At 43.1% G+C, this 16,573-nt stretch overlaps 2 protein-coding genes across 2 annotated transcripts in view; one reads left to right on the top strand and one right to left on the bottom strand.

The window, feature by feature from the left end:
* Positions 1-1,362: 1,362 nt before the first annotated feature.
* On the top strand, positions 1,363-7,539 carry TMEM252 (transmembrane protein 252). The gene is made up of 2 exons (XM_045562399.1): positions 1,363-1,692; positions 5,067-7,539. Exons 1-2 carry the CDS (start codon positions 1,415-1,417, stop codon positions 5,353-5,355), a joined length of 567 nt encoding a protein of 188 aa, XP_045418355.1. The 5' UTR covers positions 1,363-1,414; the 3' UTR covers positions 5,356-7,539.
* Positions 7,540-10,830: 3,291 nt separating this feature from the next.
* The window catches only part of PGM5 (phosphoglucomutase 5), a 164,767-nt gene continuing 159,024 nt past the window's right edge, over positions 10,831-16,573 (bottom strand). Inside the window, exon 11 of the mRNA XM_045562397.1 lies at positions 10,831-12,304. Within this exon, the coding sequence (XP_045418353.1) occupies positions 12,215-12,304 (90 nt within the window). The 3' untranslated portion in view covers positions 10,831-12,214. The remainder of the gene's footprint in view (positions 12,305-16,573) is intronic.

The following is a 16,573-nucleotide window of genomic DNA, read 5'->3' as shown; positions in this document are numbered from 1 at the left end:
TTAGAATCAAGTAACTAGGTCCAACCCACACTTAAGGGGAGGGGATTACTTACACAATGACATGGACACCAGGAGGCAGGGGTCATTGGGGAGCATCTTAGGAATCTGCCTACCTCAAGGCCAACTGGGGAAAGAGGGAGAAAGACTCATTTTAAGATTACAAGGATAGTATCCAGACTAGAAGATGGAAGTAGTTCAGGGCTGGAATTGAAGCTAATAAAGGTAGGGGTGAGGGGGTGCAATGGGGAAGTGCCTCACATCACTTTTGATCCACAGTGTCTTCCTCTCTCTCCCAGCCCCAACACGAAGGTAGAGCTAAGGAGATGTTGGTATGAGGCTAAAGGGGCTACGTGGAACTACTAGGGCAATGCACTGCTCTTCCCATTGGGAAAGTAAATGGAAAATGCTGGTAATGAAGTAGTGGGGGAGAGAAGTAGCAAAGAGGAACTGAAGGTCACTGCTCTGGGCAAACATCACCAAGAGTTCCTCTGGGAAGGAGAATTTTGGCAGCAATATGACAAATCATAAAAAAAGGGAGGGATGAGGGCATAAACCAGATCTGGAATAAGGTGTCTCCAACCAAAGACAGTCAAGATGAAGGAAGCAAATTCCAGACAGAAAACAGAAGCAATGCTACGAAGAGCAAAGTTGTGGGGGCGTGCACAGGGAATATTTTATAGCAGCGTCTACTAAAACAAGTTTCAGTTAATATGTATGTTATAAGAGGCAAAAGATTATAGGATTTTCAGAGCCCAGAAATCCCCCCAAACTCCCAGGGCTCTGCCTGTTATACCATCCTTCTCTCCAGCACTCTCCTTCCCCTCCTGCCGAAGCTCATCATCTTGTCAACAGAGCAGGAATCAGGGAGTTCACGTTCTGAACTTTTGTCTTGGGATTTTTCCAATTTCGTAGTGTGGGGACACTAAGGAGAGATTCGTTGAGGGAGTCAAGACAAACATGTTAAGAACCTTGAAGAAATGCCTTTTTAGTACAGAGAAAGAAAGAAGGAATCAGGAAAGGATTCCTTGCCAAACCACAGAGAAGATAGTTCTTCAAGGAATGCTAATTCCTCTAGTTTTTAGTAGGGAATTACCCTCTGTGGGGATTAAGAGACCAGGGTGGTTAATCAAAGGATGAGGGACATATGCTCAAACAACTGGGAACAGCCAAGTGTCATACCCAGCTCCAAAGAGCCACTCCTTCCTGCGATACACAACACTATGTTTTTAGGTTAATCCGCCAAGGATGTTACAGTTACTTTCAATGGTTAATGAATAGCTTCTAAGTGCCTGGTTCATTTAATTGTCCAAAGGCCAGTTGGTCCCAGAGCGTATAAAGCTGCAAGCTAGCTAATGAGCTCATTCTCCTGGAGCAGAGTGGCAGGGTCAGGGGGCTGGGTTCCCAAGGAGCAGGGATGCAGAACAGAACTGGCCTAATTCTCTGTGTTCTCACCCTCCTGCTGGGCTTCCTGATGGTCTGCCTGGGGGCTGCCTTCCTTTCCTCTGTCTCCGTATGGAACTGTCGGGGCAGCCTCATCGTGGCCTATGTGCTTCTATCTCTGGGGTTTGTGATCCTTCTGAGTGGAATTTTCTGGAGCACCTACTGCCAGGCGAGTGAAAGCAAAAGGGTGTTCAGCCATGCGCTCAGACAACACCTTGCTCAGGGGGCCCTGTCCCTGGCCACGGTGGACAGGTATGTATGACAGCCAGGGGGACTGAGAAGGGCTGAGATGGGTTGAGTGGTGTAAAAGTGGAATAATTTCTAATCCTACTGTGCAGCAACTTACATGTCCCATGAGCTGTATGAAGCTTTATTGTTGGGGAATTTATCTGGGGTTAGTCATTAGGAAGAGTGGTGCCATCTTTGGAGAAAACCATGACGTAGGGGGAATTTAGCTTAGAGAAACACTACCACCAACGCCACCACTCCCCCTACCCCAGTGAAAACCCACTTAAGCCAATTTAAGAACTCTTAGGTTCTTTTGTTATAGCATGGAAACTGTCATTAGTTAGAGGCAGGTGATGGTTATTTACTCCCCATAACCTGGCTACCCAGTTATAAGGAAAGCAAATCCCAGACCAAATTCTGCCATACAAGTGAGCAAGGAGGCATAAAATCAGACCTGTAAACTTTGTGAGCTCAGGGAACTCCTAGCTTACTGTCTTTTTAGGTGTTATGATAAAAAGATTCATTCAGGCTGGGCGTGGTAGCTCACGCCTGTAATCCTAGCACTCTGGGAGGCCGAGGTGGGTGGATCGCTCGAGGTCAGAAGTTCGAGACCAGCAAGAGCGAGACCCCGTCTCTACTAAAAATAGAAAGAAATTATCTGGCCAACTAAAATATGTATAGAAAAAAAATTAGCCGGGCATGGTGGCACATGCCTGTAGTCCCAGCTACTCGGGAGGCTGAGGCAGTAGGATTGCTTAAGCCCAGGAGTTTGAGGTTGCTGTGAGCAAGGCTAACGCCATGGCACTCACTCTAGCCCGGGCAACAAAGCGAGACTCTGTCTTAAAAAAAAAAAAGATTCATTCAAGGCAAGGTGACAACATTCTAAAGCTAAGATTCAGTTAACCTTACCACCTCACACATTAGGATAGCTATTATCAAAAAACAAAACAAGACAGCAAGCTTTGGTGAGGATGTCAAGAAGCTGGAACCCTGTGCATTGCTGGTGGGAATGTAAAATGGTGCAACCTCTGTGGAAAACAGAATGGAGGTTCATCTAAATATTAAATATAGAATTACCATTTGATCCAGCAATTCTATATTCTATATCTAATTCTGAGTATACACATGAAAGAATTGAATTCGGGGACTCAAACAGATGCTCATTCACCAATGTCCATAGCAATATTATTGATAATAGTCAAAAGGTAGAAACAACCCAAATGTCCATTAGTGGATGCATGGATAAACAAAATGTGATGTATACATACAGCGGAATATCAGTCAGCCTTAAAAAGGAATGAAATCCTGACACATGCTACAACTTGGATGAACCTTGAAAACATTATGCTAAGTGAAATAAGCCAGTCATAAAGGGAAAATATTGTATAATTCCACTTACATGAGTATCTAGAGTATTCAAATTCATGGACACAGCACGTAGGAACATGGGTACTGGGGTTAGGGGAGGAGAGATTGGGGAGTTACCGCGTAATGAGTAGAGAGTTTCAGTTTGGGATGATGGAAAAGTTCTGACAATGGTTGAACAACAATATGAGTGTACTTAATGCCACTGAACTGTGTACTTAAAATCAGTAAATTTTATGTTATATATATTTTACCACAAGAAAAAAAAAAGATTCAGTTAAGCTTAGGGTCTGATTCAGGCAACCAGGAACCTCCTAATTCTTGGCCAAACACAGGATCATTTAGGGATAAAACCTCAGGTAATGTTTTTAAGACACAGGCTGCAGGAGTCTATAAATTCTATTTCCCTCTTCATGCAAGGGTAAGGGATTATCTAAAATATTTTAGTTACTCCATGTGTCTTGAATACAAGCAATCTTACCCATGATGGTTCATTTTTGACATCTTTTTATGCTAATCAATAAGATACTAATTACAACAACCAAAACTCATTTACAGTGTTTATTATACTAACCAGCAAGTTTTCTGAATTTCAGGAGAAATTAAGATAAATGAAGTGATTGTAGAGGATGTTTCTAGAGAGATGCTTTTTGGGTTTTGCATAGTCATTAGATGACTAGCTCTAGAGTGTGAATTCCTGATAAATGTAACTGATTGCCTTTAGGAAGTAGCTTACATTTACTAACACATGCATAATATTATATTGTCTGGGTTAAAATATTTGAAAGTAAATTACGGACATCATAACACTCCAATTTTACTGCCTCTAATTAATTGTTCAGCCCACTTGGAATGGCTAGTAAGTCAGACTGGGAAGTTCTATTTTTCAGGAGCCCTTGCATTCAAAAGGGGTCCCCAGGGTGAGGTATCAAAGCGAATGAGTCTGGAGTGGTGGAATTCAGGGCATTGGGAATGTACATGGCAATGGGAGAGGTGTTGGGATTTGGGGACAGGTGGCAGTCATCACAGATCCTCTCAAATCACTCCAGGGAACAGCTCACCTATCTGTGTAAAATGCCTTTACACATGTGCCCCGTGACTCAGCCTTGGCTGTTCTGGGTGAAGGCTGAGATTTATGCCGTACAGTAGATAGCTCCTGCAGCTATTTGGCTTTGGGCCTGGCAACATTTGGAGTGGGGCTGTGGCTACAAATGGCAGTCCCTGTTCTGTTGTGGTTACACACCATAAACACGCTGAAGGACTTGCTCTATAAATACACAACTCAACCAAGCTCACCCATCTCTCTTCCTCCCCTTCCATCCCAGCCCCCATCCCATTCATGATGGAGGAGCCGGGAGGGTTTAGCAATTAGCAACATTGGGCAAGATTACCAATGAGTGCATCAACCCTGGCCTGAATGGCCCCTTTACCGTTGGCCTGTTGGCACAGAAAGAGCTGCAGCTGAAATCTGCATAAAGTTGTCTGTTGAAATAGTTTGAGAAGTGAGTACATTCATGTTTTCTTTAAAACTAGCTGCTGAAACTTGAAGGAGTGTTAGGAAAAAGAGAAGCATCTGGTATAGTTCAGGGATCTGCACACAGTTGGTTTTCCTTCATTATTTTATTGGCTGTGAGGATCCAAGCTAGTGAGTGCAATAGAGTAGAAGACACTGTGTGGGGCTGGGAACGAGGATGTGAGTGGACTAAAGACTGGGGAGGGAGAAGTCCGCTACCTCTGCTAGGAATCTCACACTGAATGGCCCTATTTCCATGAATGAATGAGCAAGGGAGAAGGTACAGCTTGGAATAACCTGCTGGAAAAAATGGAACTGGAGGCACACATTGTATGGTTGATAAAGAGGTTCTTCTGGAAGATCAGCACATTTTAAAAAACTGATGATGCCAGGGGAGAAGTACATCTGTTTCAAAAATCACTGTTTCTTAGCAGTTTAACTTCTCACAATGTGAGTTGAGAGAGGCAGCCATGTGCCTCTTTGGCTAATGCGTGTGTGTGTGTGATGTTTTGTCCCCTAGGCCAGACTTTTATCCTCCAGCTTATGAAGAGAGTCTTGGTGCAGAGAAACAGACCTGCCCTGCAGAAGGAGAGGCCTCTGACATTCCTCCCCCTCCATATACAGAGACGGGCCTGGAATTCCAGGATGAAAATGAAGCCCAGCCAGAGGCCCCGCCATCCTACGCAGAGTCCACAGCTAACCTGGCAGCTGCAGTGACATCAGAGGATGCTGAGAGGCAAAGCCGAGAGTGCCGAAGCCCGGAGAGCTCTCCAGCACTCGTGGCGCACCCCATGGGAACCGGCTGCTAATCACAAAGGCAGGCAAGGGACTGTGGGAGGAAAAGCCACATCAGGGACCCTGCAGAAGAGCTCGTGGAGGGGCTGCTGTGTGTGACAGCCGCACAATTCCACAGACTTGCTCAGCCACGCAAGGCCAGGGTGGGGGCCCTGGAGGGTGTGGCCACTCCAAGCAGACATTTCAGGGGACTCCGGCTAATCCCAACCCAGCCAAGCATCAGGACTGCTGTGAGAGCCTTTCTGCTCTCGTTCAACTCCCTTCCTATTGCCCCAGACAGGGAGGAATAGATGCTGCTTGCCAGGACAGCCACGTGCCTTCGTGCACTGCGTTACCTAATAGTCACAGAGACAGTTTGTTGTTTCCTATGTAGGTTGCTCAGCAATTCTTTAGCTGGTTTTATAGTTGCCCCTTCTGACCGCACTACCAGAGTGACACAGTACTTCACATCGTGGAAGATATGCCCTTGGAACTCATCAATGTTATTTTTTGTATTATTTTATTTTAATTATGTGTATTTTTTTCTATGTGAAAGCAAAGTGATTATAATATTCACTCTCAAAATGGTTCAAACACAAGATGTTAAATGAGCTATTTTTTAAGAGAGGTTCTCATAGGAACAGATATGATGTCTTACAGATGCACATTGAATAGATAGAACACATAATTCATAATACACAGAATTCAGAGGGGAAAAGAATTTGTACTAGCCTTAGATGGCATTAATGTACAATTTGATATAAATCTTGTAAAGTTTTAAAAATATTTATATGTAATTCAAGGACTGTCCCTGTAAATCTCTAGAATTTGAAAGACAGGAGACTATAATGATGTACTTTCTTCATTAACAGGAAATTCTTTATGTCTCAAGATACAGATCTTGACTTTTAGACTCGGGACATTTATTTTAAAACCCAGTGATTCCTCCTTAGCTTTGTTATATTTTGTTGTATTAATATGTTTAATACAAGAAGACAAGTCAGGTGGCAGGGTGGTGGAAAGAGATGCAGCCTGCTGCTTCTGCACTTGGACAAGAATCTTCCTCGCTCTGGGCCTCAGTTTCCTCCTGTCAAGTGAGGCATTTGTGCTGGGGTTAACATCGAACAGTTATGGAATGCCTTTTGTTAATATATGGAGGCTCTGTGCTGTGAACTTTTCATTCGTGTTCTTTAGCCCTCATGCACATTCAATCTTTAAGAAGAGAGGTGCTATGATTATTCCCATTTTACAGATGCATAAAACTGAGACTTTGAGAAGTTAAAAAACTTGTCCAATAAAATAACATGCAGTGCCTCCCAGGAGGGTGAAGAAGGGTCCCTAGAGAGACCTGGGAGGACCTATTTATTTCATATTTTTATGCTAAGCTAGCCCTGTCTCACTTCCCTCCTTCCAGGAAGCAATGTGGATTTCTCTTTCTTTTCAGAAAATGAGCTCTAACAGAAAATGGAGCCCCAAAGTTGCTGTAATATCTTAAAACCCTTGGAGCAACAGAGGTGGTTGCTTTAGCATTTAATTGTTTAAAGTGTAAATAAGCCCTCCATGTTTTCTGCTAGGAGCTGGGCCCTCACTTCATGGTATAGTTTCTCTTCAACTGATCATTATACAGATGGTAAGTATGATTCCTAACGGATGACAGGCCCTTGATGAATGGACACAGGAAGGGCTTTGGACAGTCGCAGGGATGGATGTGGCTTCAAGGGGGAAGGGGGTGAAAAAAATGGGATGGGGCCCCCTCCTTGGCCTCCTCTTCCCCATCATTGCTGAGTGTGCAGATTAAGTATATTCTGACAAATACACAAGAAGCCATGTGAAAGGAAATGCTGATCCACAAAGCATGAATTTGGGAATCTGTGATTTGAATCCTTGACATCAAGGATGTGAGTGGATATGAAGTCCACTCACAGTTGTCCAGGTAGGAAGTGATCATTTAATTACTAATGCAATATATCATCCCTTTCTTGTCATCTCTTTCCATCCCTCTCCTAAGACAGTTACCCTGAAATTTTCCCCGGTGGTCTGAGCACATTCACTGATCTGAACAAGCAATATCATTAGGCTTTCTTCCAGAGTTTGTATTAGTAATAGATAGTTTTTCCAACTACTATTAAAGGTAGTCAGGTAAAACAAATGTTAATTTTGGTTTACATAAGAAATGGTTTTAATCTCTTTACTGTAATAAATTTTGTACTTAAACTTTCTCTTTTGCCATTTTTTTGTATCAGAAAAAAATCAATAGAAAACCTTAAGTCAATGTATTCTTCATCATGTGAAACCAACAGTGTCAAGATAAGCTCATCTTTCTGCAAACCCAAACATTACTGAACACCAAATGTTGATTCAGATTAAGGAGCGTCTTTGAAAAAAGATACTAATAAGCACATAAAGATATTTTCTAACATATGCACTCTGAATCAAGCATCAAGGACATAGGTGTAACCCAAAACAAACCCTCCATTTGAGACGTTCAGCAGTGAAATTCCCTGCACAAGTCAAAGTGTCCTTTTGTGGTTGATAATAATAATACATTAGTCATCCCTGGAGGATTCACTCAGGGGAAATAGATATTACATATCTTTTTCCTTCTCTTTATGATAAAAGTAATGGTGATGGACTGGAAACCATAATTCCATAAATGGTGGGGAGGGCACTTAGAATATGGGAAAGTGGAGAGAGGAAAATACCCACTACAGACAGCCTTTGCTCATTTTCTCCTCTCACATGTGAATCATAAGTTCACGTGTCAATGAGGATGGGAATTCCCAGGGTTGATGGCTCTCCAGTATTGTCAACTCATAATGTCCCTTTGAGCAGCAAATTTAAATAAGCACTACCACCATCCCAGAAGATGAGGATGACAAGGTCAATTATAGAATAAATGATGCTTCATCTTCTGCATGTGAGATGTACTGTGTTCATTTTCAACCCCTCCATAAAAAAACTCACCAGCGCTTTTACTGACACTCCTATCCATCCTTCAAGATTCTCCTTAAATGTATTGTCTTTGGTGAGGCATTGCTCTGGCTCACCTACATCGCAGGGTACATAGTAGGTGCTAACAGACATGGAAAGATGATAATGACAAGGATTTATAATTCACATCTTCACTGTGTTCCACAAAGTTCCATGACAACCTAGGCTGACTCTCATACCAAGTGTGCTGTCAACGGCATGAGCTATTTCTACTGATAAGGACTCCAGCAGGTTAGAGTGGAACAGGCATTCTGCTAAACTCTGCTGCCTCCGATAATCTCTTGCTGTTTGTAACTGTTGGAGGGCCAAAGACTGATTTACAGGTGGTTACATCATTGCCAAAGGCACACAGTTTCTCAGGAATGGAAATCTCCTCGACGCAGGTGTCTGGGATGTCAGTGTCCACATGCTTTGAGAACATCCAGTGCGTGATCCAGCAATGGAATGGAGTCACCCCGTTACGGCCCCACCAGTTCCTGCAGGTGCTTTTTAAATTCCCCACACCTGCCATGGCTGATGAATTGGCCATCAAAGTAAATTCCACGCCTTACACTGACCCACAGGTGGCCCATCAAAAGTCCCCAGATCATTAGCCCTGTCGTGTTTAGAGCAGCCAACTCAGCCTGATGCGCTGCCACGGGACTGCACATCCGTCTGAGGCTTCCTGTTCAGAAAGCCTTGCTGTCACGTCAAGCCCTTCAGCCTATCATGTCATGCAACACTTTGTCCGCAAACACTGTGGGCATGTGCTGCACTTGGATTAGTAAGATTTGATAAATGATCTCATTTTAATAATGGCTGCCTACCCATTTTCAAGGACATTTAATAAATTCAAGGATCCTGGCTGAGGCGAAACAACTTTTTATTCTAGGGGTCTGGCTGACACCTGGCAGGATACGTATCATCTGTGGTCCCCTCCCACTAAATGCTTCTCCCTGGCACATATACACAAATATTTTCAAACACCTCCTGGGGAGGTGGCAGTACTGTCCTGGCAAGAGCCACAACATTACGCATAGTGCTGCTCGCCATTTTTCTGTAGGCTCATGGTGTCGTAAGTGAACCTGTTGGTAACAGCAGATCCCAGAGTGGCCCTGCCAGCTACCACACTCCAGCCATACTTTCCTCTATGGTTGACTCTTCTGGTTTCCATAAAATTCTTGGATCTCTCAAGTCATTTACTGTTAAAAGCCAGTGACTGGAGCTCCATCCTTAAGAACAGAAAGAACATCACGTGGGAAAGAGTGATTTCTTGCCTTTCATCTCTCCTGAGAATCAGGCAAGAGAATATGCATGTATAGTTCAGCAAGAGAAGCTTGGAGTTTGTGTACGGCAGAAATAATATCTTGACAATGAGAATGAGAGCAGGTTCCAGAGGGAGGCTGTGCACTAGAGCTACGGGAGGACTTTCCCTTGGCGACGTAGCTGAGAAGCAGCTCTGTGACTATGGGTAGCTGTGCACCTGCTGCTTTCCGTGGCGGGGCCCATGCCTTTGCTCTGCCAGATAGTCACAGCCCTGTGTCTGCTTCAACCCCACCCATCCACATGAGACCCTAAACCAGCCTCCTCTCCAGCCGTGCTAGCTCTCAACTCCTAGTCTTTCTTCATGTTTCATTCACCCCTGGTGAAACTGTATAAATGGTTACAAATCCCAAGAAACTATTCTTGGGAAGATCCCTTTTGTACCTAGTGTCCCACCATCTCTGATTTAATTGTTCCATTGCATTGTTTGTGCCTCTGCTGTACCATTTATGTCTACCTGAATATTTGTGTATGTTTGTCATAGTCTCCTGCTCCCAAATTATAAACTCATAAGAGCAGCAATATCATTTTATCCATTTCCCTGCCACATCTAATACAGAACTCTGCCTAGATTAGTTGCTCAACCAATGTTTGTTGAATGAATGAATGAATGAATTGATGGATCAATGGGTAAATATTTGAGCTACTGAACACACATGACTCCATACTGAAATAAACAAAATTTTTAAGTGAGGACTAATTTACATTTGCACCTAAAAGTTAGAGATGATTAAAAGTTCGGAAAGTTCAGAAAAAAATAAATATTTTCTTACCTAGAACTGACATGCCTAATAATGCATGTGATTATCCTAACCTATACATCCACGATTAATGAATGGCTGGCTGCTTGTCATGGCCCCTCACTTAAGAGATGGTGAGAACCAAAGCTATATGGCAAATTTTATTCCACTGGTGAAAAATTTCATAAGTGGTTCTTTAGAAACTCAACTCAAAGCCACCGTTCTATTATTCTGAAATGAAGACAGTTACAATGGAAGATAAGGTGCCATTTTAGTTTCTGCTGACTCCCAAAGGCAGTTCTCAGTAACCCACCTTTTCTGTTCCATTTATTGAATGAATTTACTAGGTCATAATAGTGAAATATAGCCCTCGCAAGCACTCTGCAAGGCAGATTTATCAGGATAGGTGACCACTACTGAGGTTTCTCAGATGGTGAGACAAGTGAATACGCAAAAACCCACAATCCTTGGATAAGGTTAAAATAAGGAATTTTTTTTTTATTGGCTACTAAATGTCCTAGCAAGTTTGTGACAGAAGCATAGACAGAAAATGGAAACAAATACCTTACTGGGAATGTTTCCTTGCTTGCACTAACCTTGACTACAGCAATAATGCATTGCTTAACAGTCAAAGTGCACCAGGTCATCTCCACAAATGGCAGGGTAAGTGAGTGTGCCGTTCCCAAGGAAGCAAAACAGATGCAAACAGGTCCCACACACCACGTGTCCTGGCTGAGTACAGATGAGGCTGCTACAGCTGCAATATCCTTTTCCCGAGCGAAGAAAGCCAGCTGTGACCCTCTGCTTTCCGGCAGGGGTCCCCACCCTCCCCTCTATCTCATCAGGCATATACCACCAGCAATATTTTCTTCCAGCACTCACTTCACTTCCTACTGTTACAGCATCTCATTCTCTCCCTTGACAGCCATCACAAGTAAGATCAGAACTACGTCCAAACAAGTGCATTCAAATAGGTCCTTACTAAAACAGTCAGAGAGATCTCAGACATGGTGGTATTTCTGCCTTCTCAGGAGGAATTTGTAGAACCCATGTCTCAACCTACATGACATAACCAAGGAAGGGCCCCCCCCAAATTTAGATCACTCATTTGCAGAGTCTTGTCAAGAAACTTCTTCCCGCCTGCACAATGAATGGCTGGATTTGAAGGAAGCCAGTTTAATAGCTAAAATAATAGTATTTATAAAATAAGAGAGAAAAACATCCTTTGATATGTTTTGTCAGAAGCGTGCCATTGTGATGTGTAGAAAGCTTCAGAAGATGTGAAAGAAGGTGATACAGGGATGTCGGGGAGGAGATGGGGGAGGGTGGGCAGTCAGGTGGTTGGTGGGAGTGAGGTGGGCTATCAGGAGTTCTAAAACCTTCCCTCATTGGAGACCTGACCTGGGAGAAGAGCTAAATCCTCCTCCATGCTGAGGAGTGTCTTCTTCCGCCCGCCCAGGGGTACCTGTGGCTCAGGGTCAGTTTAATTCTGGCACTCTCTCTTTCATTATCTCAGAAGCTTTTCTCGCGTGGCATCAATGATGCACAGATGCTGTGATTAAGTTTCCTAGCCCACTTATTCTTTCTTAAAAGGGGAGGGTCCTTTGTGTGATAAAATATAGTTATCAAATGACAGTGCAGCTTCAACAGACCATTAAAGACCCTGTTGCATTTGGAGGAACTGGGCAAAACCAAAACAAAACAGATATTTTTTTCCTACCCACCCCCGGCCCCCCAAAAGCAAAATATCTTTTGTTTTTTTTTCCAAAGTCATAAGAGGCACAAACAGGTAACAAGAAGGCATTGGTGAAGCATGTCTCGCTGAGCGCTCTTTGGCCCTGGTGAGTGATCTTTCCTCCATTCAGGTAATGACAGTAGGTCCCCTCCGGCCAGTTCTCTCATGAATCTGGGATATTTTCAGCGCGATGGCTATGAGAGGGCTCAGCACTGCCTGGAAAGAGAGAAAGAATGTGTGTGAACAACTCACTTGATGGGGCCTTGTGATGGATTTCTGTGGCCTGCATCTGGATTCAAATTCCAGTTTGCTGCTTACAGACAGAGTCATCACGGGCAGGACATATGTCCTCTCTCAACCTGTTTTCTCCTTCATCAAAGGAGACTGGAATGGGCAGTGCAGGGGAGTAGGGGGAGAAGATGATCTCCAAAGTATTAAGCAGCTCCAAAAGAAATTTATCTAAAATAGGAAAATGGACAACCCAACTACCAGAGCATTCAAGCATTTTACAAAAAGAGCACTGTGAATTAAGGAAGTTCAGAAAATCCCCAGTCTTCCTCTGCTGTATCCTTGTCCCCAGTTACACCCCCCCCACACACACATGCAACTTGAGGATCAAAGCTCATTCACCATCCTAAGACCATGGGTCTAAAGAACATGTAAACACAGCTAGAGAGAAGAAATAGTTCTAACGTTTGACAGCAGACTAGCGGACTGTATTTAGCAACATTATTATGTATATCTCAAAGTAACTAGAAGGGAGGCCTTGAAATGATGCCAACAGACAAAAATGATAAACACTCAAGATGATAGATACCCCAAATACCCTGACTCAATCATTTCACATTTTATGCATGTAACAAACAGTCACATGTAGCCCATAAATATGTAAATTATTATGTATCCATAAAAGAGAAAAAGAGAACTCCAATCCTGATGCTTCCGAGATGACAGGCCAATCCACTGGCCAGTGCTGCAGAAATAACAGATCATTTCTCCCCATCACATAACACTGGGGCCCAGGAGGCACCTCAGTGGTCTCTAGAAGGAGGCGGGGGTACTTTAGAAGCCTAAGACATAGATTCTTGGAGAGGTGATGGATGTGAAGAGGAGAAGAATCACTTCTTGCTTACTGTTTCATAGGAGCAAAACATTGTTTTCTAAAGTGTAGAGCACACACCAGTCACTATGATTTTAGATGGTGCGTGAACATGGTATTACTTACAAAACAGTGAGAAAGTCAGTCTATTTCCCATCTTCTTCAAGCCTTCTGATTTCATGAAGGAGAAATTCTGCCTGCTGCCAATCTTTAACATACTTTAGCCAAGACAGCACATGTCTCAGTCCAGTTAAGCTAGAAAGTAAGGTCACTGCATGTTTTTATTGGATTCATGTCTATGGTGCTTCAAGTTAAGCTCCCATTTTTATGGATAAAAAAGTAATGTATTTTTTCTTCCCTGAGTGTATAAATACAGTCATGCATCACTTGGCGATGGGGACACTTTCTGAGAAAGGTGTCATTAGGGAATTTCATCATTGTGAGAACATCATAGAGTGTACTTACACAAACCTACATGACATACGTATATTTTTTGGTGAGGGGGATGGAGGACAGGGTCTTATTCTGTCATCCAGTCTCGAGTGCAGTGGTGAGATCATAACTCGCTATAGCCTTGAACTCTTGGGCTTAAGTGATCCTCCCACTTCAGCCTCCCAAGTAGCTAGCACTACAGGCATATGCCACCACACTTGGCTAATTTTTCTTATTTTTTGTAAAGATGGGGGTCTCTCTTTGTCGTCTGGGCTGGTCTCAAACTCCTGGCCTCAAGTGATCCTCTCGCCTTGGCCTCCCAAAGTGCTGGGATTATAGGTGTAAGCCACCATGACCAGCCAATATATTTTTATTAGTATATATTTTTTCATATGGAAAACCAAATGGTCTAGCAATATTACTGAATATCAATCATTTCCTGTACTTGATTTGCAATGCCATATATCAAGTGCCATATATCAGGTTTCTATATATGCACCATCATAATCTTAAAGGACCACTATTGAATATGTGGTCCTGTTGTTGATTGAAACATCATCATGTGGCTCATGCCTGGTCACACCATGAGGACAGGAACTTTGTCCTATTCATGGCTGAGAAAAGTGTATAGTGTATAGTGTAAAGTGCATAGTGTAAAGTGTATAGGAAGCATTCAAGAAATATTTGTGGAATAAATGACTGATATATCAGTTTGACGGAAAGATAAGACAGAGACTTCCATGGACATTCATGAAGGGCATCCTGGTCATGTGGAAGGGGCAGCAGTGCTGGATTTTTACTGTCATGTTTTTCTTGAACTTGAGCTGGAAGCACAGAGTTTGAAAAGCAGAGAGGAATGTGGGATGATCTAGTCTCATGCCACAGACAAGGACACTGAAGCCCAGAGGAGACGTGATTGACCCAGGGTCACACATCTGCTTAGTGGCTGAGCTGGGATAAGAACATAAGATTGTCTCCTCTACTGCTCTTCCCATCATACAATTCTGAATATAAGACCTGTGAGTGACAAGGACAAACAGAGAAGACAAATGAGCCTAGGGGATGGGGAGAAATCATGGGATGGTCATCTCACTAGACCAGACAAGTCCTGCATCAGATGAGGGGCTGGGCAGGACTGATCAGCCATCCTTATCGATCAAAACCAGGTGGACGGTGGGGAGAAGAGGTGTTCCCAGCTACGTGGGTTGTGTGTACTGGAAGCTCCAAATGACTCCTTATGAACAAAGCAAGTAAATAATAGAGGCTTCAATCATTTATGTTAGGAATATAGCATCTTTTTTCTAATTCCAGTGCTTCTTAGAGGGCTTGGCATAGTTTTTCCATAGTCAAGAGTAGGAAATAGTGAATGCTTATCTTGCTCCAAACCATGTTGTATCCATTCAACAGCACCCACCATGTGGCTCCAGTGTCTTCCTCCACCTTGCAGGGCTTGGTGCATGCTTGCTGTCCACCAATGTGAACGGGCTACAGAGGGAATCAAATCCTGTCTCTAGTTCAAATTTTGAAACTTTGTTTATCATGGATTTTTTGCATTGATCCTGATTTTTGAAAATATTGCATTAAAACATTTTTCTTGATTACTGAGTATTTTAATACCCTCTTAAATTTTGAACCCAGCTAACCTCACCCTAATCCTAGTCCTCTATTAAGTTTTAACATGCTCACACACCCTGGAAAGACAAAGAGGGTTTCTCCTTTTACTCTCCTTCCCATCTTCTCTCTTGCTTTTTGTTGTTGTAATCCACGTTCATATAGATTAGGTCCATTAAAAAAAAAAAAAAAAAAAACCTAACAGACTGAACTTCTTACCCTGGCTGGTAATAGACAGGAAAGGTGTAAATGACCTGAATGTCACAAGACTCCAAGTAAATAGTTAACTAATTTTTTGGAAGAAAACAAAACCCAGCTGGAAACATAATCACTTATTAAGCAAGATTTGTCAAAATTTGTGGAGGGAACCCAGCACTAGTCTGGTCTCTATAAGGAATGTGCATTCTCAGGGTCAGGGAAGGAGCAGGGTGGGAGATGGGGGTGGGGACTGGAGAGTGAACAGCTACTTACCACAGCTCATCTCTTGGGGCAGCCAATACAACCCAGAGAAATCAGATCATCCAACAACAGAAAACACTGAAATTTTGCATCCATAAAATAGGGATTTATAACAAAGGCCACCCTCTCCTCATCCCTAGGATCAACTAACATCCACATTCCCACTTTGTTTAAAGCCTACTGAACCTGGAATGCCAGACTCTCTCTCATGATTTCATTCAAACATTTGTTTTTGGTCAATGTACAGTTTACTTAGTCTAAGGCAGTGGTTCTCAAATTTAATATGCTCCAGAATCACCAGGAGGGTAGTTAGAATGCAGATGGCTGGGCTCTTCCTCCTGTGTTTCTGATTCAAGAAGTCTGGGGTAGGGCCCAAGAACTGACATCTCTAACAAGTTCCCAGTATGCTGTTGTTTCAAGGACCACACTTTGAGGACCACTGCTCTAAGGTACGCTGTGCTTTGCTCCAGCTAAAGGCTAGGTGGCCTCCTTTGTGTCACATGATCCCACCCCCTGGCTGTAGCTGATTGGACCAGGAGTGACTCTCATACCTACAGGCAGCCAATCCGCAGCCTGGCTAGCAACCCACCCCATAGCCTGGGGCAAAACTTAGCCTCCTGATTGGAATTTTTCCCTCAGGGATTTGAACTGGTAAGTAAAGAAAAAACCAGGGCATTAGCAGTGGGAACTAACCCATGAGGTATAATTAACTAGGAAGGCATAATACTCATGGTAATCCAGGGTTATGAGAAAGCAGAGACTCTGAAAAAGATAAGAAAAGCAGAATGAATTCAGGAGAAGAATTAAAGAGAGCAGAAGGAAATACTAAAACAGTCGGTAGAGAGAAAAGAATGGCACGAATCCTAAGGGCCTGAGTTGGTAAC

Source organism: Lemur catta, chromosome 10 (assembly GCF_020740605.2).
Source record: "Lemur catta isolate mLemCat1 chromosome 10, mLemCat1.pri, whole genome shotgun sequence".
NCBI lineage: Eukaryota > Metazoa > Chordata > Mammalia > Primates > Lemuridae > Lemur > Lemur catta.
The sequence above is the reverse complement of the archived record's forward strand: the minus strand, read 5'-3'. Positions and strand labels throughout refer to the sequence as shown.

Bases quoted from the DNA above. Each gene is read 5' to 3' on its own strand.
- TMEM252 (XM_045562399.1), top strand. From the start codon at position 1,415: ATGCAGAACAGAACTGGCCTAATTCTCTGTGTTCTCACCCTCCTGCTG. The intron at 1,693-5,066 runs GTATGTATGACA...TTTGTCCCCTAG, and splicing joins TCCCTGGCCACGGTGGACAG to GCCAGACTTTTATCCTCCAG.